We start from the raw sequence: 20,936 nt of genomic DNA on the forward strand, positions 1-20,936 counted from the left end.
CACTAATTTGCTTTTTTGTCATCATAGCTTTATTTGCATTTTATATGAATGGAATCATATACTGTGTACTATTTTGTGTTTTCTTTCCCCCAAATTGAGATTCACCCAAATTGGGTGTAGCAGTTTCTTCCTTTTTACTTCAGAGTAGCATTCCATTGTATATTTATTTACCCATTCACCTGTCAATGGCCATTTCCAGTTTTTGGCTATTATAATAAATATGGCTGCTGTTCAGGTACAGGCTTTGTATGGACATAAGTTATTGTTTCTCTTGGGCGAACCTTGAATATGAAATGACATGGCATATGTTTAACTTTTAAAGAAACTGCCAAATGGTTTTCCAAAGTGTTGTGCCATTTTACATTCCCAACAGCAGTGTGTGAGAGTTCCAGTTGCTCCCTATCTTCCACATTTGGTGCCAGCAGTTAAAATCATTTCACCCATTCCAGTGAGTATGGAGTGTGTGATTGTGTGCATCTCCCGAGGACAACTGTTAAGCAATTTTCCATGAGTTTATTGACAACTTATGTTTCTGATGTGAAATATTCAGTTGTTTGCCCAATTAAAACATTAGGTCGTTAGTTTTTTCTTGTTGAATTATGAATCCTTTATGTTTTCTGGATACAGAGTTCTTTCTCACATATTGCAATGTTTAGCCATTTAAAAAAGTGTTTTGTAACCAATAATATTATTTAAATTTTACTTTTTTTAAATTGAGAAATAAATGTTGATTTGTTGTTCCACTTATTTGTACATCCATTGGTTGCTTCTGGTATGTGCCCTGCTGAGGGTGGAACCCAAAGCCTTGGAGTATGTGGACATCACTCTAATAACTGAGCTACCTGGTCAGGGCCAGTAACACTAAGTATTTAAAAATCAGTTAGACCCAGCTGGCCAGGCAGTTCAGTTGGTTAGAGCAATGTCCAGATATGCCAAGGTTTCATTCAGGTTGATTTCCGGTCAGAGCACAGACAAGAAGCAACCAATGAATGCATAAATAAATGGAACAACATAATCGATATTTCTCTCTCCCTCCTCTAAAATCAATAATAATAATGATAATAATGATAATGATAATAATAATAATAATAAGTCAGTTCTAGCTCTGGCTATACCACAGAGCTCTTGAAGAGCAAACTGCTAAACTAAGAAATCTGTCAATCTCGGCCTCTGCTCTGCGCCCAGCCTCCTGCAACCAAGGAGCCCACCACATAAAATCTTATTTACTCTTAAAGGCCTACAGATAACATAGTGCAAAACAAATAACTAAATAAATAAAACCAACAGGCCTCCTGAAGTCTGTTTGCTGATGATAGTGCAGGATCAGGGATCTTTTGGGCCATTTTGTATCATTAGGCAGATGGCTTCGAAAGTAGTCAAAAGTCACACGCTTAGTATGATGATAATAATTATATAAACTGGATATAAAAATTAAACTGGGGTAATAAACTGGTAGAATGTTGGGCTATTATGTTTCACTTTGAACCTGAGTCACCAGCCAGGTAACAACCCGGTCGAAGAAGCCAGTGAGACTGAGGGTCCCAGGGACTCGGCCGGGTTTCCCCGAAAGTCACCGGTGGGCAGCGCATGCGCCTCAGGGCCGCCTGTCTCCGGGCGGAAGGCGGGGTCGCGTCGCCGCGGTAACTGCAGTAAACAGAGACCTTGGGCAGATGCTGTGACCAAGAGCGCCCAGCGGTCGGTGCCTTGGGTAAGTTTGGACCCCGGCAACTGGCCAGTTCCCACAACCTCCTCAAATCTGTTAGCGAGTCAGGGGGCAGGGAACCCCACTTGGACTTCCCTTGGGCTGAACCAGTATCGTAGACCCATCCCCTCGTCCTCCCTAAGGACAGTTCAACAGCCATTTGAAGCGCCTGGCATTCTCAGGCGTGGAGCGGGACACTGTGGATACAAAGTGAACACAGCTCCGCCTGCAAGGAGCTCAGGACAGACAGCAGGAGTACGAGTTAGACCGGGTTGAGAAGAAGCTGGGAGTGTGGGTGAAAAGCGCCGGAGTTCCCAGGTCAAGCAAGTCTCCTCACCCTACACTTGGCTGTGTGACACTTGGCACGTTGAGCCCTCTGCACGTCTGTTTCCTCAGCTCTAAAAATTGTAGCAAGAACCCCATGGTAATGCTAACCTCATGGGGTTCTTGCTACAATTAAATGGGATAATGCAGCTAAAGTGTGTAGCACATGTGGGACACACAGTAGGTGCACAATGAATACTTGTTTCTTACAAGTAAATACAGTAGCATACAAATAGGCAGTGGGTCCAGTCAATTTGAGTTGTTCCAGGTGGCTACAGACTAAAACTTTTGAGAAGGAGAAGGGGCTGAGGAGAAAACAGGGAGGGGGAAAGTGACAAGAGATGAGCTACAGACCATAAGATGAAAGACCTTGTGCCATGCTAAGGAATCTGAATTCTTATTCTGTGACAACAAGGAGCCATGAAAGGTTTTATACAAGAGAGTGGCACATTAAAAGCTGTATTTTAGAAATACAAGAGGCAGTGTAGAGGATGGACGAGATGGGAGAGACAAGGTATGAGGCTGTGGTGGGTAGAACTGAGACATGATGAGGACAGTGGGAATAGATGGGAGGCGATACATTTAGAAGGCTTAATAACTACACACTTAGCGACAGGATTTCAAACCAATTGCATGTGCTGAGTGAGAGGGAAGGATTCAAAGAGTAACTGCTCTGCTTTTATATTTTAAAATGCCCCTCACTCACAGAGTCATTTTGAGAAACACATGAAACAGTATGTGTAGAATCCTTAGAACTATGCTTGACACATGGAAAACATGAAAAAAAAAAGAGCTATTATTCTCTCCATAGTTGTATTTCCCATTGTAAAGGAGACACTGTTTGTTTTCATGCAACAATCTCTGTGAGTCTTAACATGACCAGCTCTGGCACACTGCTGAAGTGGTGTGTGAGCTTGTGACTGAGGACTGACCCTGAACTCTAGCAAATATTATGAGTAATGTCACCTTGGGGAACCTTTTGTCTGACTTGCAGATAACCTTCTTCTAGCAGCACACCCCTCTGCATCACTGTGCACTATGATTTTCTTTTTTCTTGACACTTGACTGGCTACCTGAATGAATTACTTAACAGAATTCACCAAAGGCTGGACTAATGCGCCTGAATCTAATGAAAGTAGATTTAAGATAGTTTTGCAGATAGACTCCCAAACCTAGCTACTTCAGTTGTATCAGATAGGACATGGCTAAGAACACAAATAAGGTTTAGTCATTCTAGTTGGCTACAAATTGATTATGATGAGTCAGTGTATGATGAGCTTTTTCCCCATCCCAAAGGTCATGCAGTATTAGGCTTCCTTAAAGGACATTGTTGGTACAGGTAAAATGATGGTTCATTTCTGCTGGAAAATGTACAGATCCTTCAAAGAAGATAAAAAATTGGCAGTCATAGTCGATGTGTTGAGAATTAACTTCTTGAGCTATCAAGATTCTGAAAAGAGTTGAAATCACATTAGTGAGGAATAATTTAAAGAATTGGGATGCTTTAGTTGGGAAAAGAGAGGGTGTGGGGAGAAAAGTGAACCAGTTACAATTATTTGAATGATTCTAATACACAGAAAAAAACTTGTTCAGTGCGTCCCCAGAAGAATAAGGACCCAATGGATCCCAGATGCAGCAAGGAAGATTTCAGCTTAATATAAAATAAAGGTGCAAAGAACTAGAGCTGAGCATTGACACAATGTGCTCCCCCTCTTACCTAAAATGTTGATGTTGGAGCTGAATGCTCTTCTCTTCCTCTGTTCATTTATTCAGGAATTAACACATTCATCCGTCTGACCATTTTACCTACTGAGTGCCTATGTGCCAGGCACCGTCCTTACAGCTTTACTGTATTAACTCATCGACATCTCAGGCAACCGTATGAAGTAGGCACTGCACTTTACAGGTGAGAATGTTGAAGCACAGAGGGGCGAATCCCTTAGTACCTCACAACTGTTGAGAGGAGAGCCAGGCTTTGAACCCAGCCAGTCTGACTCTAGCCAATACTCTCAGCCTGACCGGATAACAGGCTGCTTTTCCAGTGGTGCTGGGCTCCATGTTGTAGATGTGTGACTTATATTGGATGGGAGGTTGGACTTGATAAATTTCTTTCAACTCTGAAGTTTCCATGGTCATATTCGTTGAGCTTTAGCTGTATTAAAGAGAATGTGAAGTATTTATAGTAAAAACAAGTACCAGTTTTGAGTACCTACTAGGTGCTTTATATAAACTCGTGGCTCTTAACCCTGGTTTTTATTCCTGGCTGCACAAAAGAATTACATAGGGAGCAAGACCCTGAGAATGGTATGTCATAAAAATTTTCCAAGTGATTCTAAAGTGCAGCTAGAATTGAGAACTATAGGTATAAACGCTGATATTAAATACTTACATAACTACCAAACAACCTTATCCCAATTTTACCTATAAAAGGAGGCCAAACTGGGATGTGAACCCCATCTGGGCTCCGAAGCCGCCTCAGTTTACAATACAATTTCCCAACCTATTCTAAAAACAAAACAAAACAAACAAATCTGCCTTATTCCATCTGTATGGAATACAGTTACTGTATACTGCTAATCTCCAGGAGACCAGGAGTCTTCCTACCTGACCTGCTCAACTGCTTTTTGAAAATTCTTAAGACAACATTTATGATCCAGAAAAGCTAAGAAAGGATCTCAGCATTTTAAACTAGTCAGAACACCAGGCAAATTCCCTGGGTTCCAGTATTTCCTTTCACATGTACATAACCTGCCACTAACTCGGTTTGTAATACTAAAGCTGTTGCTTGGTGGTATGAGCCACTGGACGACGAGATTCTTTATGATAGCACAGAATAAAGGGTGGTGCCTTTGATACCAATTTGTTGTGGTTCAATTCCTGTGTTTACAGAGTGCTGCAGTTGCCATAACTGTTTCTTACCTACCTTCTGACTAACTTATGAGCACATTTATTAGGTCTTACCAGCCCTTTATTTAAATATATATTCAGTTAACATTTGATTGTAGTATGTTAAAAAGAAATATATTTAGAAAAGAGAAGACTAAAGGGTGGAAAATGATAACATGAAGAGTTTATTGGTGGGAAGCAGGAAAGAAAATGAGATTTAAATCATTGAAAGGCACTTGACCTACCATCGCTGGCTTTGGGGGCCATGAGCCAGGGCATGCAGGTGGCCAGTGGACGCGTAGACCAACCAACTTCTGGTGTAGCACAGCCAGCAAGAAAACAGGGACTTCAGTCCTCAACCACTCGGACCTGAACTCTGCCAACATTCTAAATGAGCCTGGAAAGAGATTCTCTCCAGCACCTTCAGAAATGAAGGTAACTCTGCTAACACTTTGATTTTGACCTTGTGAGGCTCTAAGCAGAGAACCGGCTGAATCACAACTGCGCCTGGACTTCTGACCTACAAAACTGAGAGATAATAAATGGGTGTTATTTTAAGCTGCTAAAATTGTACTACAGCCATAGAAAACTAATTATGTTTATAGACTAAATTGTTATTGAAACTTGCAGTGAAAATTTTTTCATTTAGTCCTTCACAATCGATCATTAGTTCAGTTTGGTTGGCGAACCCAGTGACTCTCTTGTCTCCACTTATTTGGGGCCTGCATCATGGCAACTTAAAGAGCAGTTTAGTTTCTTGCCAATGCTGTAATGTTGATTTTTTAATGAAGGAACTCTATCTGTAGTCACCACTTCAGTCATGACCATCAGCCAGTCTCAGTTCTGGTCAACCTCAGATGGATCTGAACCAGTGATTTAGAAGAGAACCTTATTCTGAGACTATAGAGAGAACTGGCGATTTCTACTTCTTAGATTGTAAACTATTTAAGGTCAGCAGCTGTGTATTTGTTCATCCTTGTATCCTCTCCATGCCTAGAATACTACCATTTGTATATAAATATGCAGAATAGTTTTGAGAATTGAACTGATTTAAATTATGAAGAACCTTGAAAACAAGGAAGAAAGTGGCATTTAGGTATGTTTGTGGCTATCTGCACAAGTTTATCCACAACATGCAATAATCTGTGACCAAGCTGCAATGACTAACATTGCCTTGCAATGTCCATATTTTAAAAAATTATTTATCATCATTAATTATTTTTAAGCCAGTGACTTATATAAACACAGAAAGCAAGCCTGTGTATTCAAACTTGAAGAAATAGGAAACATACTAGATGATAGAAGTAGGATTTTTCAAAGATTATGGTACCTACAATTTTTCTGTCATTTGATTCTGACATATCCCCTAACCCCAGTGGACACATATTCTACAATCCAGTGAGAGGAAGGAAGGAAAGAAGGAAGGAGAAGAGAACAACAACCAAAAAGAGAAAAGAAAAAGCACCAAACATACACATACACATACACTTATTAAAAGGTAAAACAGCATCTTGGTAACCCAGAAAAATGGCTCCAAGGTATTAAACACAACTGTAATAAAATGAGTATCATCTTAGATATCATTCTTGATAATAGTTTATAGTAAAAACACTTGGGCAATATACCATTGTCCCCCCTCAATCAAGAGACAGCATCTTTATGATATCACTGTAAGAAAACAGATGGAATGAGCCTGAATGTCCAGGTGAAGGGAGGTAGTAGTCATACTGTACCCTCCACTGATCACGTGACACACTAGTCTTGCTTTTGTGACCAGGAAGGTATAATAATGCACCAGTTCAGTTAATTCTCATAGCAGCTTATAAGTAGTTTTTTCTTCATTCCCATTTTATAGTTGAAGAATTGATGTAGAGTTTAATTAGCTAGTTATGTGGCAAAACTGGGATTCAAACCTGAATCTAACGACAAATATGATCCCAATAGAACCACCATTCTATTCTGCTTGCCAGCCATACCATAGAAGAATGTTGAGGAAACGGGTGTTTCGTGTGGACAAGTGAAGGACTCAGAAGGAAGATATAGCAGGTGTTTTCACATGAAGAGCTGCAACAGAGAAAAGGCAGAGACAACTGTTGTGTCACTCCCTCCTTAAAACACTTCATTGGCTTTCCATTAACACAGAAAGAAGTTCTCAATTTTTTAGCAAATTTTATGATCTGCTACCTGCCTCCTCTTTAATGTCCTTCCACTGTCCTACTTTTGCCAATAGACTGCTTTCCTCCCTTCAGAGACACAACCCTCTCTCTGAAGTGCCTTCTGCCTAATATACTCCTTTGCATTCTATGCCTGGCCAACTCCTACTCATCACCTGCATCTCAAACACCTCTTCTTTAATCCCTAGGCATGGTTTAATGTTCTTGCTGTACAGGTTCACAATGCCCGATTCTTTCCTTTTTGTAGCATTCATTATATTTAATTGCTTATTTAATATCTACCTTTCTAAACAACAAAAGTTAGGCATCCCTCTCTCTAATTCAGTACTATAATTTAGTGCCTAACATAGGACTTGACACATGGTAGCTGCCCTCACAAAATATTTTAAAATTGAAATTGATTAGTAACACCAGGGTAATTCAGTGATGGGAAGAGGAAGAGCAGGGGTTGAATTAAAGGAAGACAGCAGAGGGTTCATTTTAATGGTGCACCGTTTAGGGAAAAGATGGAATTGGGTGATGTTTCACTGCGGACCTCTGGAAAACCAGAGGGTGCCACGTTGACAAATTTGCCTGGAGAGGGGAGTATCTGACTATATTTTGCGTTCTGCTGAGGTCTCTGAGGGCGGCTGTACTCTCCTGCTGGTGAAGGCATCTTGGATATTATGCAAAGATACCATTATCATCAACACATTTGGTGTTTGGTGCTTGTGGAATTTGTTAGGGGGAAAATCTATTAATGTTTTATATTTTACAGCTTTATCTCTTTCTCTGCCACAGTTTTGCACTTACAGAGAAAATGAAGGAGCCAGATGACCAGGATACTGATGGGGGGAGGTCAGAGAGATCAAAGAGCAGTGGAAGTCAGTCTCGGGCGTCCTCACAGTATGCATCAAGATGTAAGTACAGTTGATAATGTACATTTGGTTTTTTATTATTAAATATAGCTAAGATAATTTTTAAAGAGTAGATATATAAGTTTATACAGTAGAAATGGTTTACTTGTTTAACTCCCTTACTAAATTCTAAGTTCTCGAAGAGCAGAGTTTTTCTCTTAATCATCTTATCTCCAACTCCTGGCACATAGACAACTCTGTTGATAATGACTTATCTGTGCACTGGGTCCTGTTCCTTACTGTGAGGTCTACAAAGTTGTTAATGAACTTTTCTAATGCAGTGTGGTGGGAAGAGAACTGGACTTTGGCTTTGAGTCCTGGGTCTACCACTTAGAGATCCTTGATCTTGAGTAAATTTTATTATTTATTTATTTATTTATTTATTTATTTATTTATTTATTTATTTATTATCTTTATTGTTGAATGTATTACAGATGCTCCTCATTTTTCCCCCATTGACCCCCCTCCTCCCCACCCCTCCCTCCTGCCTTTTCCCACACTGTTGTCTGTGTCCATTGGTTATGCATATAAGTTCTTTGGTTTATTTCTTCCTACCCCCCAACCCTCTTCTCTTTGAGGTTTCAGTCTAGCAACCAATTTGTTCTTCTTAATCCCTTCACCTTTTTCACCCATTCCCCCAAACTCCGTCCCATCTGGCAAACAACAAAATGTTCTCTGTATCTATGAGAATGTTTCTGTTCTGCCTGTTCATTTTGTTTATAGATTCCATTGCCGATAGATATGTATTCATTGCCATTTTGTTTGTTCATTTATTTTATCTGTTTCTTCAAAATGACCCTTCAACATTTTATATAATAATGGTTTGGTGGTGATGAACTCCTTTAACTTTTTCTTGTCTGGGCAACTCTTTATATGGCCATCGATTCTAAATGACAGCTTTGCAGGATAGAGTAATCTTGGTTGTAGGTTCTTGCTTTTCATCACTCTAAATATTTCTTGCCACTCCCTTCTGGCCTGCAAAGTTTCTTTTGAGAAATCAGCTGACAGTCTTATGGGAACTCCCTTGTAGGTAACTAACTGCCTTTCTCTTGCTGCTTTTAAGATTCTCTCTTTGTCTTGAACCTTTTGCATTTTGATGATGATGATGTGTCTTGGTGTGGGCGTCTTGGGATTCATCTTGTTTGGGACTCTCTGTGCTTCCTAGACTTGTATGTCTGTTTCCTTCACCAAGTAAGGGAAGTTTCCTGCCATTATTGTTTCAAATTGGTTTTCAATTTCTTGTTCTCTCTCTTCTCCTTCTGGAACCCCCAGGATGCAAATGTTGGTATGCTTGAAGTTGTCCCCAAGGCTCCTTACACTATCCTCATTTTTTTGGATTCTGTTTTCTTTTTGCTGTTCTGATTGGGTGTTTTTTGCTTTCTTGTATTCCAAATCAATGGTTTGCTTCTTGGCTTTACCTATGCTACTCTTGAATCTGTGTAAATTATTCTTTATTTCAGTTAATGCTTCCTTCATTTCTGACTGTGCCTCCTTCATTTCTGACTGGTCTTTTTTAATGCTCTTGAGGCCCTCACTAAGTTCATTGAGCATCCTTATAAGCAGTATTTTGAACTCAGCATCTGTTAGGTTGCTTATCTCCATTTTGCTTAGTTCTTTTCTTGGAGTTTTGTTCTTTTCTTTCATTTGGGACCTGTTTTTTGTTCTCATTCTGGCTGCCTCTCTGTGTTTGTTTCTGTGCATTACTTAACGAGAAGTATGGGGCTATTTGAGACCAGATGCTACTTGTTTGAAAGAATTTAGGAAAACCTGAAGCCAGATCCAAGACAGGCCAATCCTATGGTTAAGCAATTGGCAACAGCTTGGGTGGGCCTGAAAGTTGGGTGGGGCAGGGCCTCAGGGAATCACCAGGGTGGGGTAACCAGTGTGAGCCAGTTTGCTGGAGTCCCAGATATGGCGGCTGTCTGCCGCCCCAGGGCAGGGCTCACCAAAGGAACAAAGGCCTCCTACAGCACGTCTGTCCTGGAGATAACCCCCTCTACAGCCCTTGCTCCAATGCCAAACAGCTCAGTTCTTCCCTGTATGTCTCCAGCGTCCCTTGGGCTGCAACCCCTCTAAGCTTAGAGGAAGTGAGTCTGATAAGTTTGTGCACCAGCCCTTTAAGAGAAGCTGCCTGGGGCTCCAGTCACCTCAGCCTCCCTGAGCCTCAGTTCCCGCTGGTTTTTCCAGCCAGAAGTTATGGGGACTTCTCTTCCTGGCACTGGAAGTCTGTGCAGGGTGCCTGGTGTGGGATGGGGACCCCCTAGTCCCCAGGGAGGACCTTCGCAGCCGAGGTGTCCTCCTGATTTTTATCCACTACATGTGGGTGTGGGAGCAGCCCGTCCGCCTCCGCTCCTCCTACCAGTCTCGATGTGGCTGCTGCTTTAATTCCGTAGTTGTAGGACTTCCCTTCAGCTTAATTTCAGGTGGTTTAGAATGATGGTTATTCTGTAGTTTGGTTGTAACTTTGATGTGGTTGTGGGAGGACGCAATACCGCGTTTCGATCTTGGGTAAATTTTAGAATCTCAATTTTCTCACTCATTAAAATGATAATTGTGAGCTATTTCAGGGTTAAATTGGGTAACATGTGTGGAGGGATATTATAGGCTGCAAATAGAAGGGAAAGAGAGGAATTTTGTAATAGGATTTTTAAAAGATGGCTGGCTCTTTCTGACTGGGCACTATGATGTTAGGTATCTCAGACTCTTGACTTTTTTAGTTGTAATCATAAATATAGTTTCAGAAATCAATTTAGATTATTCACCAACAGGGAATCTGTTCCTGGGGAAATCAACTCATTTTCAAAATTTGTTCCTGAGGAAATCAACTTATTTGCAAAATTTTCATTGAATTCTTTCAATCTCAGACATGTCTCATAAATTCATGATTTCTTCATACCATCTTTTTTTTTTTAATCCTCACCCAAGGATACTTTTTATTTATCTTCAGATAGAGTAGGAGGGAGGGAGAAAGGAAGGGGGAGGGGAGAGAGAGAAACATCAATGTGAGGGAGATACATTGATTGGTTGTCTTCCACATGACCCTGACCAGGCACTGAATTGCAACTAGGTACATGCCCTTGACCAGTATCAAACCCAAGACTCTTTAGTCTATGGACCGACATGCTAACCATTGAGAAAAACTGGCCAGGGCCCATTTTTTATTTTAGATGTTTGTCTCCTCTTGCTTGGACTCTTATAATAAACATTTCCACTCAAGAGAAAAAGGTGGCGGTGGGCAGGACCAGAGTGAGTGTGAGTGTGTAAAAGTGTGCATGAATGTGTGTGTGTGAGAGAGAGAGAGAGAGGACATGAGTGTGGATGAGCAACCATGCAGCAGTGCAGAATCGTAGAGCTGAGGGTTCTGGTGCTGCATAGAGCTCGCTACTGCTGTGTGTGGCTTGTCAGGGTGCTTCTCCCTGCACAAGTCTGGAAGGCCCCACCATTTTGGAAGATCTGCTGATCTTCTGTGGGAAGAGGCAGCAGGGAGTGGCTGGAGCCCAGTGACCTGACCTGAGGCCACCAGTGCACCTTGCACCATTGGACCAGTGGATCCTGTTGTATCAACATGGACCAGCGCACAGTAGTGGTGCTGTCAAGGTACCTGCTCCTGGAATTGACAGTGGGCTAGGAGCCGAGCACCATCCCCCACAGCAGTAGCACCAGCTTGGGAGCTGAGCACTACCCCCAGCAGCAGTAGTGCCAGCTAAGGAGCTCAGCACCTTCTCTGATAGCAGCAGTGACTGGTTCGGGAATGGAGCTCCACCCCTAACAGCAGCGGAGGTTCAGGAGCCGAGACACACCCCCAAAAGCATCAGCAGAGGTTGATCAGGAGCAGTGCCCAGCCCAAGCAGCAGCAAGGCTCAGGCAACCGAGACTCTCCCCTGACAACTGCAGCAGTGGATTGGGAGTGGAGCTCCTTGACCACCAGCAGCAAAGTACCTGGAACTGAGCATTCTCAGCCCCCCAAAGCAGCCAAGGATTGGGAGCTGAGAGCATCCCCTGGCAGCAGCAGCAGCAGCAGTAGCAGCACAAACTGGGAGCTGGCACCCATGTCCAGCAGCATCAGCAGCAACTGTTCAGGAGCTGAGCCCCACCAGGCAGCAGTGGTACCTGAGTACCCACGCACCCAGCAGTGCACCACCTGGACCCACACACCCCAGTAGCACCTACAATAACAGACCAATACCAGCCGCCAGTTGTCAATCCTCCAGGACCCACAGCAGAAGAGGCACCATGAACCAGACTAGTCTGGGAGGCATAGTAGTCTTATCTGATACACACCGATCTGTCTACCATCTCAACACACCTCACCTGGCCTGAAACTACCAGACTGCTAAAATGTTGAGACAAAGAAACAACCCTCCAATGAAAGAAAAAAAGGAATCACCAGAAAAGGAACTACATGCAATGGAAGCAAGAAAATTGTCAGATAAAGAATTCAAAGAAATAGTTTTAAGGGTGCTCAATGTGAATTATAAAGAGCTCAGTGGGAACTACACCAGCAAAAAAGAGGTAGAAACTATGAATAAAAATCAAGTGGAAATAAAGAATGATATAGCTGATATAAAAAATACCTTGGAAGGATTCAATAGTAGATTAGAAGAAGCTAAGGACAGAATCATCAAGTTAGAAGACAAGGTAGAAAAATAACACTCAAAAAGAGCAGCAAATGGGGGGAAAAAAAAAAAAAGCAGGAGAGTTTAAGGGATCTTTGGGATAAAACAAAATGTAACAACATTCACATCATAGGGGTACCAGAAGGAGAAGACTTGGAGAAAGAAACAGAAAACCTGTTTGAAGAAATAATGACAGAAAACTTTCCTAATTTGGTGAAGAAAAAAGTCACACAAGTCCAGGAAACACAGAGTACCAAGCAAGATGAACCACAAAAGACCCACAACTAGACATGTCATAATTAAATTGGCAAACGTTAAAGACAAAGAAAGAATCTTAAAGGAAGCAAGAGAGAGACAGAAAGTTACCTACAAGGGAGCTCCCATTAGACTGTCAGCTAGTTTCTCAGTAGAAACACTGCAGGCCAGAAGGGAGTGGCATAAAGTATACAAAGTAATGAAAGGCAAGGGTCTGAATCCAAGACTACTGTATCCAGCAAGGCTGTCATTCAAAATTGAAGAAATAAAGAGCTCCACAGAAAAAACAAACAAACAAAAAAACCGAAAGGAATTTACTACCCCAAACCAGCACTGCAAGAAATGCTAAAGGGACTGTTGTAAGAAGAAGAAGAAACAGAGAGAGAGGAACACAGGCATATAATAGAAATGGCAACTAATAATTATCTATCAGTAATAATCTTAAATGTGAATGGCTTAAATGCTCCAATCAAAAGACATAGGGTAGCTGATTGGATAAGAAAACATAACTCACATGCACGCTGTCTACAAGAAATCCACCTCACAACAAAAGACTCACACAGGATGAAAGTGAAGGGATGGAAAAAAATTTTCTAGGCAAATGGAAATGAAAAAAAAAAAAAAAAAAAGCTAGTGTAGCAATACTCATATCTGATATGATAGACTTCAAAACGAGGGCCATAATAAAAGACAAAGAAGGTCATTATATAATATTAAAGGGATCAATCTAACAAGAGGATAACCCTGGTGAACATATACATTGAATATAGGAGCACCAAAATATATTTAAAAACATCTGGAGGACTTCAAGGGAGAGATCATTAGCAATACAATCATAGTGGGGGACTTTAACATGCCACTGACACCACTGGATATATCTTCTAGACAAAAAGTTAACGAGGAAACAGAGTCCCTAAATAACGAACTAGATCAGTTGGACTTAATTGATATTTAAATAACATTTCACCCCAAAGCTGCAGAATATACATTCTTCTCAAGTGCACATGGGACATTATCAAAGATAGATCACATGTTAGGACACAAAGTAAGTCTTTACAAATTCAAGAAGATTGAAATTGTATCAAGCATCTTCTCAAATCACAATGGCATAAAACTAGAAATCAATTACAATAAAAACACTCAGAAACATTCAAACACATGGAGGCTAAATAGTGTGTTAATAAACAATGAATAGGTTACCAATGAGATCAAGAAAGAAATAAAAAATTTCCTGGAAAGTAATGAAAATGAACACACAACAACACAAAATCTATGGGACACAGCAAAAGCAGTCCCGAGAGAGAAATTCAGGCCTACCTCAATAGCAATACAGGCCAACTCAAGAAAGAAGAAAAATTTCTAATAAACTATTTAACCCAACAACTTAAAGATTTAGAAACATAACAAAAAGAAAAAAACAGAGTTAGTAGAAGGAAGAAAATAATAAAGATAAGAGCAGAAATAAATGAGTAAGACTAAAAAAAAAACACAAAAAATCAATGAAACCGAGAGCTGGTTCTTTGAAAAGATAAACAAGATTGATCAACCTTTAGCCAGACTCACCAAGAAACAAAGAGAGAGGACCCAAATTAATAAAATCAGAAATGAAAGAGGTGAAGTAACAACAGACACCACAGAAATACCAAGGATAGTAAGAAAATACTGTGAAAAATTATATGCCAAGAAATTTGACAATGTAGGTGAAATGAACACATTCTTAGAATCATATAGTCTTCCAAAACTCAACTGGGAAGATTCAGAAAACCTGAACAGACAAATAACAATTAAGGAAATAGAAGAAGTAATCAATAATCTCCTAGCAAACAAAAGCCCTGGTCTGGACAGCTTCACAGGATAGTTTTACCAAACATTCAAAGAAGAACTATCACCTGTTCTCCTCAAACTATTCAAAAAAAATTCAAGAGAAAGGAAGACTTCCTAGCTCTTTTGATGAGGCCAACATAATCCTAATCCCAAGACCAGATAAAGACACTACAAAGAAATAATATTACAGACCAATATCCCTGATGAACATAGATGCCAAAATCCTCACCAAAATATTAGCAAATCAAATCCAGCAATATATTAAAAGAATTATACATCATGAACAAGTGGTATTTATCCCAGGGATGAAAGGCTTATACAATATTCATAAATCAATAAATGTGATACACCACATAAACAAAATGAAAGATAAAAATTATATGATCATATCAATAGATGCTGATAAAGCATTTAAAAAAATCCAGTACCTGGGTTAATCTCCAATATATATAGAGTGCTCATACAACTCAACAAAAGGAAGACAAAGAACCCAATTAAAATGGGCAGAGGAACTAAATAGACACCTCTCTAAACAGGACATACAAATGGCTAAGAGACATATGAAGAAATGCTCAATATCACTAATCATCAGAGAGATGCAAATTAAAACAACAATGAGGTATCACCTCACACCTGTCAGAATGGTATATATACACAATGGAATACTATACAGCTGTAAAAAAATATGTCTTATTTTTTGAGATGATATGGAGAGGCCTGGAGAATAATATGCTATGCAAAATAAGCCATTCAGAGAAAGTCAAGTATCACATGATCTCACTTATTTGTGGAATATAATGAACAAAATAAGCTGATGAACAAAATCAACCCAGAGATAAAGAAGTAAGGGTCAGACTGACAAACCACAGAGGAGGTAGGGGAGAGATAAGAGGTAAATGAAAAAATTTATATGCATATATGCATAATAACATAGACAACAGTACTGTGAAGAGTGGGGCAGGAATGGGGAGGAGGTTGTCAATGGGGGGAAAAGAAGAAACATCTATAACAACAACAAAAAGAGATTTCCACTCAAGTCTTCCTGTTCAAGTCTCCCTTTGTACCACCACTAGAGTTATCTTTCTAGAAAATTAGATTATTTCACTCTCCTCAAAAACTTGTTTGCTTATCTCCTATTTTTTATTTTCCACTTTTCTCCACTCCCTATATTTCTTTTTTTAGTGTTGTTTGTTGTTATTGTTGTTTTTAAATTTTTTTTCTTAATCCTCATTGAGATTATTTTTCCATTGTTTTTTAGAGATGGGGGAAGGGAGGCGGTATGGGGAAGAGAGAGAGAAACATTGATTGGTTTCCTCCCATACACACCCTGACCAAGGATTGAACCTGCAACCCAGGTATGCGCCCTGAACAGGAATTGAACTGGCAACCTATTGGTGCACAGGACAACACTGAACCAGCTGATCCACTCTGGCCAGGCAGTGGATTGTCTACTGACAATCTTGACACAGGATTGTCTACTTTTTGGTTTCCAGTCCTTTGCAGCACTTTCCTGGATGGCTGGATTGAATAATGACTCTTTGTCTAGCACTGCCTCAGCATCTCCCTTTCCTATGTGAGACCCTCTTAGAGGCAGTCCTTATCAAGTGTGGCCTGGCCCTGTGCTCACGTTAAGGAATAGTTTACACATCATCTGTTTTAGGATCCCAGATGATAATGTGAAAGAATTTGCTGGCATCCTGTAAACCATCTACTTTTGCTATTAGGTTTCTGTCTTGATTCAGCCACATACCTGATAGCTGTTTTCCCGTTACCCCTACCCCCAGAGACTTTGCCTTGTTCTCAGTCTTGCTGAAATACCTAAGCAACTTTTTACCCTTTATAATTCCTATGCAGAGTGAATTTCCTGATTTTCCACCTAAGCATAGATAAAGTGGACTCTTCCCCAGACTCAACAATGGGTTTGTATTATAACGGTCCTATTAAGAAATTTATGCCAAACGTACCAGCCAAACCATCTGGCATTTCTTTCTTTTCTTTCTTTTCTTTCTTTCCTTTCTTCTTTCTTTCTTTCTTTCTTTCTTTCTTTCTTTCTTTCTTTCTTTCTTTCTTTCTTTCTTTCTTTCTTTCTTTCTTTCTTTCTTTCTTCTTTCTTTCCTTCCTTCCTTCCTTCCTTCCTTCCTTCCTTCCTTCCTTCCTTCCTTCCTTCCTTCCTTCCTTCCTTTTTTTCTCTCTTTTTTATGTTTTTGTTGATTTTTTTAGAGAGAGAGAGAGAAACATCAATGTGAGAGAGAGACATTGATTGACTGCTTCCTGCACGCCCCCACTGGGGATCGAGCCCGCAACCTGGCTATGTGCCCCGACTGAGAATCGAACTGGGATCTTTCAGCCCATGGGAGGACACTCAATCCACAGAGCCACACCAGCCCGGTCATCCACCATTTCTTATAAGGGTTAAGGACTGTTAGTTATTAAGACATTGATTTCCGATTCTTATTAAAGGACATTTTTTTTTACTCTTATTTATTTTTTTGCAATTTTTATTAATTTATTTTTGTTACATATGTTTCTCCTTTCCCCCACTCGAGACACCCTCCAAAGGACTAAATTTTTACTGGCCTCATATAGTAATTTAGGAAGTATTTTGGTTTCTTCTATTTTTTTAAAGAAATATTTTGTGTAGAATTGACATTTTTACTTCTTTAAATGTTTGGTAGACTTCACCAGTGAAATATCTGGGCCTGTAATTTTTTTAGTGGGAAAATACTAAACTATGAATTCAATTTCTATATAAATAGAGGATTGTCTGTTTCTTTGGTAAGTTTTGTAAGTTTGTATCTTTTATATAATTTATACATTTCTTCTAAATTGTAAAGTTTGTTGGCATAACTCTGTAGAATTTATTTTTATTCCCGATATTGGAGATTTGTATGTTTTTTTTTTTATTTTTTGATTGGTCTAGCTAGAAGTTTATCTATTTTGTTGATCTTTTTAAAGAATACTATTTTGGCTTTGCTAATTTTCTTTATTGTTTGCTTTTTATTTCATTGATTCTTGCTCTCATTTTTATTTATTTTTATTATTTCCTTCATTCTCCTTTTATTTTTTTATTTTTTCTTTCTAGCTTCTTAGGGGAGAACTTAAGTCATTAATTCTTGACTTTCCTTCTTTTCTTATATATACTAAAAGTTATAAATTTTCCTCTTAGCACTGCTTTAGCTGCATCCCACAATTTTTTATATGTTATATTTTTATTATTATTTAGTTTGAAGTATTTTTAATTTTTCTGTTGCTTTCTTCTTGACTCATAAATTATTTTTAGTTATGATGTTTAATTTCCAAATATTTGCAGGTTTTCCAGATAACTTGTTGAAATTTATTTTTAATAAACTTCTGTTGTGATCAGAGAATATACATATTTTGTGTTATTTTAATCCTTTAAAATCTATTGAAACTTATGTACCAGCAAGTAATCTATCTTGATGAATGGCCCATGTATAGTTGAACATGTGCCTTATATTGGTAGGTATAGTGCTTTATTAGCATGTTTCATAGTGTTGTTCAGAACATCTATGTCTTTATTGAGTTATTGATTCATTATTTTGTTGTTGTTGTTCTTGTTAATCCTCACCCAAGGATATTTTTTTCCATTGATTTTTAGAGAGAGTGAAAGGCAGGGTGGGAGGATGTGAGAGAGAGAGAGAGAGAGAAAGAGAGAGAGAGAGAGAAACATCAATGTGGGATATATTCCCATGCCCCATCCGGGTCAGGGATTGAACCTGCAACTCAGGTATGTACCCTTGACTGGGAATCAAACCTGTGACCCTTTGGTGTATGGGCCAATGCTCTAACCACTTAGCAACACTGGCTAGGACAAGTTATTGACTAGTTTTTCTATTGATTGATAAAAGGCATGTATGTATTCCTGGCCTGTGTGGCTCCGTTCATTGGAGCATCATCCCCAGACACCAAAAGATGGTGGGTTTGATTCCCGGTCAGGGCACATACCTGAGCTGAGGGTTCAATCCTCGGTCAGGGTGCATGTAGGATGTGACCGATCTATATTTCTCTCTCTCTCTAAAACCCCCCTCTGACATGTATGTATTATAATATTAACTAAGTAAACTGTGAAAAGTTGAGGATATAGATAATAATTCCTGAAATGACTATATATTAATAAATGTTAGTAAAACTGAATTGAATTGATAGCACACTAGCCAATCCTTTAAAAAAAAAATCTTTTACTTTCTTGTAAGTATTTTTTGATAGGAAAGAGATTGGAAGTGGAGTAAAATGGAGATTAACTCACAGGAGAGGCTTTATTTTATTTTATTTTTTTGTAAAATTACAAGAATGACCAAATAAAATGATTTTTCCAGGAAGTTTGAGTATTAAAATTCATTCACTTTAGAACACAAACAAATTGTAAATAGTAGCCACTTTGGAAATAAGAACATGTTTAATTCAAAATTTAGAAATTATTAAAATGAATTATATTTAATAGCTGCTACAAAAGAGGATGACAGAATCTTAGAAGATGTCACAGATGAAACGCTTACTGCAGGGGAAGGATCCTATTTAGGGGATGATGACTCATATGGAGAAGATTTGGAAAGAAGTTCTAATTCCTTGCAAGATGACAGGGAAAGCACTGGAGGTAAGTATTATTTGTTTTCTATTACTAATGGTCACTGTTTTAAAGATAAATTACCCAAATTGAACAGTGGTAAATCCACAGAAAGAAAAATCTGCAGGATGTGTGAGGGTGGTAAAAGGAAAAGCATGAAACATGTACAGCTCTGGGGTTGTATTTCATTTCTGAGGCTCTCAAAGACAACTTTTATGCTCTGTCTTCTGGGGACGGGGTGGTCTCAGCAGTGCTCACCCTAGATTAGTGAGAGTAGCTCTCCCTTGGAATCGACTGGGAGTTGCTCTTTGAGACTGCAGAACCATGACCCAAGCTCAGCGGTCACCCTGATGCACGCAGGCGTGATGGTTCTTTCTCTCCTACTCACTGGTGGGTGGCAGCCTGTGTTCAGGCCCTTAGTGGTACTTGCTGCTAGAGTATTGTGGGATAGGATTCACCAAACACTCTTCTTACATAAAATATTTTAATTTTTTAGAATTTCGGCATTTGGAAACCCCTGGCTCAGCTGAAGAGGAGGCAGAGTTGAAAATCAAGACCATATCACAGAGCTTCTTTTACGATTACATGGAGCTGGTTTCCATACCTTATGTGTCTCCGAATTCAGGCATACCACTGGAACTTCTCATACTTGTGTATCCACTCCAGTTACACATGTATAATTTTGGCATTTCGGCTTCTTGGGTCAGGGGTTGGCAAACTACAGCCCGTGGACCAAATCTGGCCTCCCACCTGTCTTCCTACATAAAGTTTTATTGGAATACAGCCACACTCATTTATTTACATTGTGTCTGTGGCTACCATCACACTGTAAGGACAGAATTAAATAGTCACAGCTGAGCCCATCTGGCCCACAAAGCCTAAAGTATTTACTACCTGGTCCTTTCAGGGTAAAGTTTGCCAACCCTCGTCTTAGATACTTCTAAGAAGCTTGGCCCTTAGAGACTTTGAGATAGAAATGCGTGATCTTAATTTAAGCTTTTGTTTGATGCCAAGTAACCGTAAAGAGAAATGATGCTTTTCTGGCTGTCCTTTTGTGAGACATGATATGAAGGGGAACAGAGGCCTCATATCCCTGTTTACCTCCTCGACAAGCTTGGCATCCCTTTTTTGATTCCTGTCAAATTGAAATCATCGACTTCCCTTCTTGAAACACTAATATGGTCACTGTCAGGTATTAGTACATTCACATTATTTATCAGATGAGTTTTCCAAGGAGACAACCCCGAAAAAGTAGGGCACAAAAATAATAAGTTGTAATTGGTCTGGGGCATAAGAGTCTGTGGGGATTTTGTGTTGGCCATGACTTTATGGTGTTAGGTTTGCAAGGTGGAGAGTTAGGAGACAATCTCCATTATGGCCCTTGGCTAGCAATTTAATATGCCTACATTCAGATGGGCAGTGGTTATGCCCACCTGGCCTAGACCACTAGCTGGCCTCTTATAAATGGTGTGCTTGCAGAGGTAGGGTGGTGTGTTTTGTGACTCAGTTTTGCTTTTTACATAGACATAGAACATGTTGTTATAGTTTCTAACTCTGTTTCAATCCCAGGAGTAACTAAAACTAATTCACCTTGAATCTTATAAGCTGGAGTTTTCTCCCTTGAGTGCTTGCTTTTGTATTTGTTTGTTTTTTTGTCTTTGAACAAGTTACTGA

At 39.6% G+C, this 20,936-nt stretch overlaps 1 protein-coding gene across 1 annotated transcript in view; it reads left to right on the forward strand.

Moving 5' to 3' along the window:
- The first annotated feature begins 3,859 nt into the window (after positions 1-3,859).
- Positions 3,860-20,936, forward strand: part of CFAP44 (cilia and flagella associated protein 44) — a 148,285-nt gene continuing 131,208 nt past the window's right edge. Inside the window, exons 1-4 of the mRNA XM_036243429.1 lie at positions 3,860-3,932; positions 7,867-7,985; positions 19,140-19,292; positions 19,759-19,915. Coding sequence (XP_036099322.1) covers positions 7,886-7,985; positions 19,140-19,292; positions 19,759-19,915 — 410 coding nt within the window. The 5' untranslated portion in view covers positions 3,860-3,932; positions 7,867-7,885. The remainder of the gene's footprint in view (positions 3,933-7,866; positions 7,986-19,139; positions 19,293-19,758; positions 19,916-20,936) is intronic.

This window comes from Molossus molossus, unplaced genomic scaffold (genome assembly GCF_014108415.1).
Source record: "Molossus molossus isolate mMolMol1 unplaced genomic scaffold, mMolMol1.p scaffold_m16_p_5, whole genome shotgun sequence".
Taxonomy (NCBI): Eukaryota; Metazoa; Chordata; class Mammalia; order Chiroptera; family Molossidae; genus Molossus; species Molossus molossus.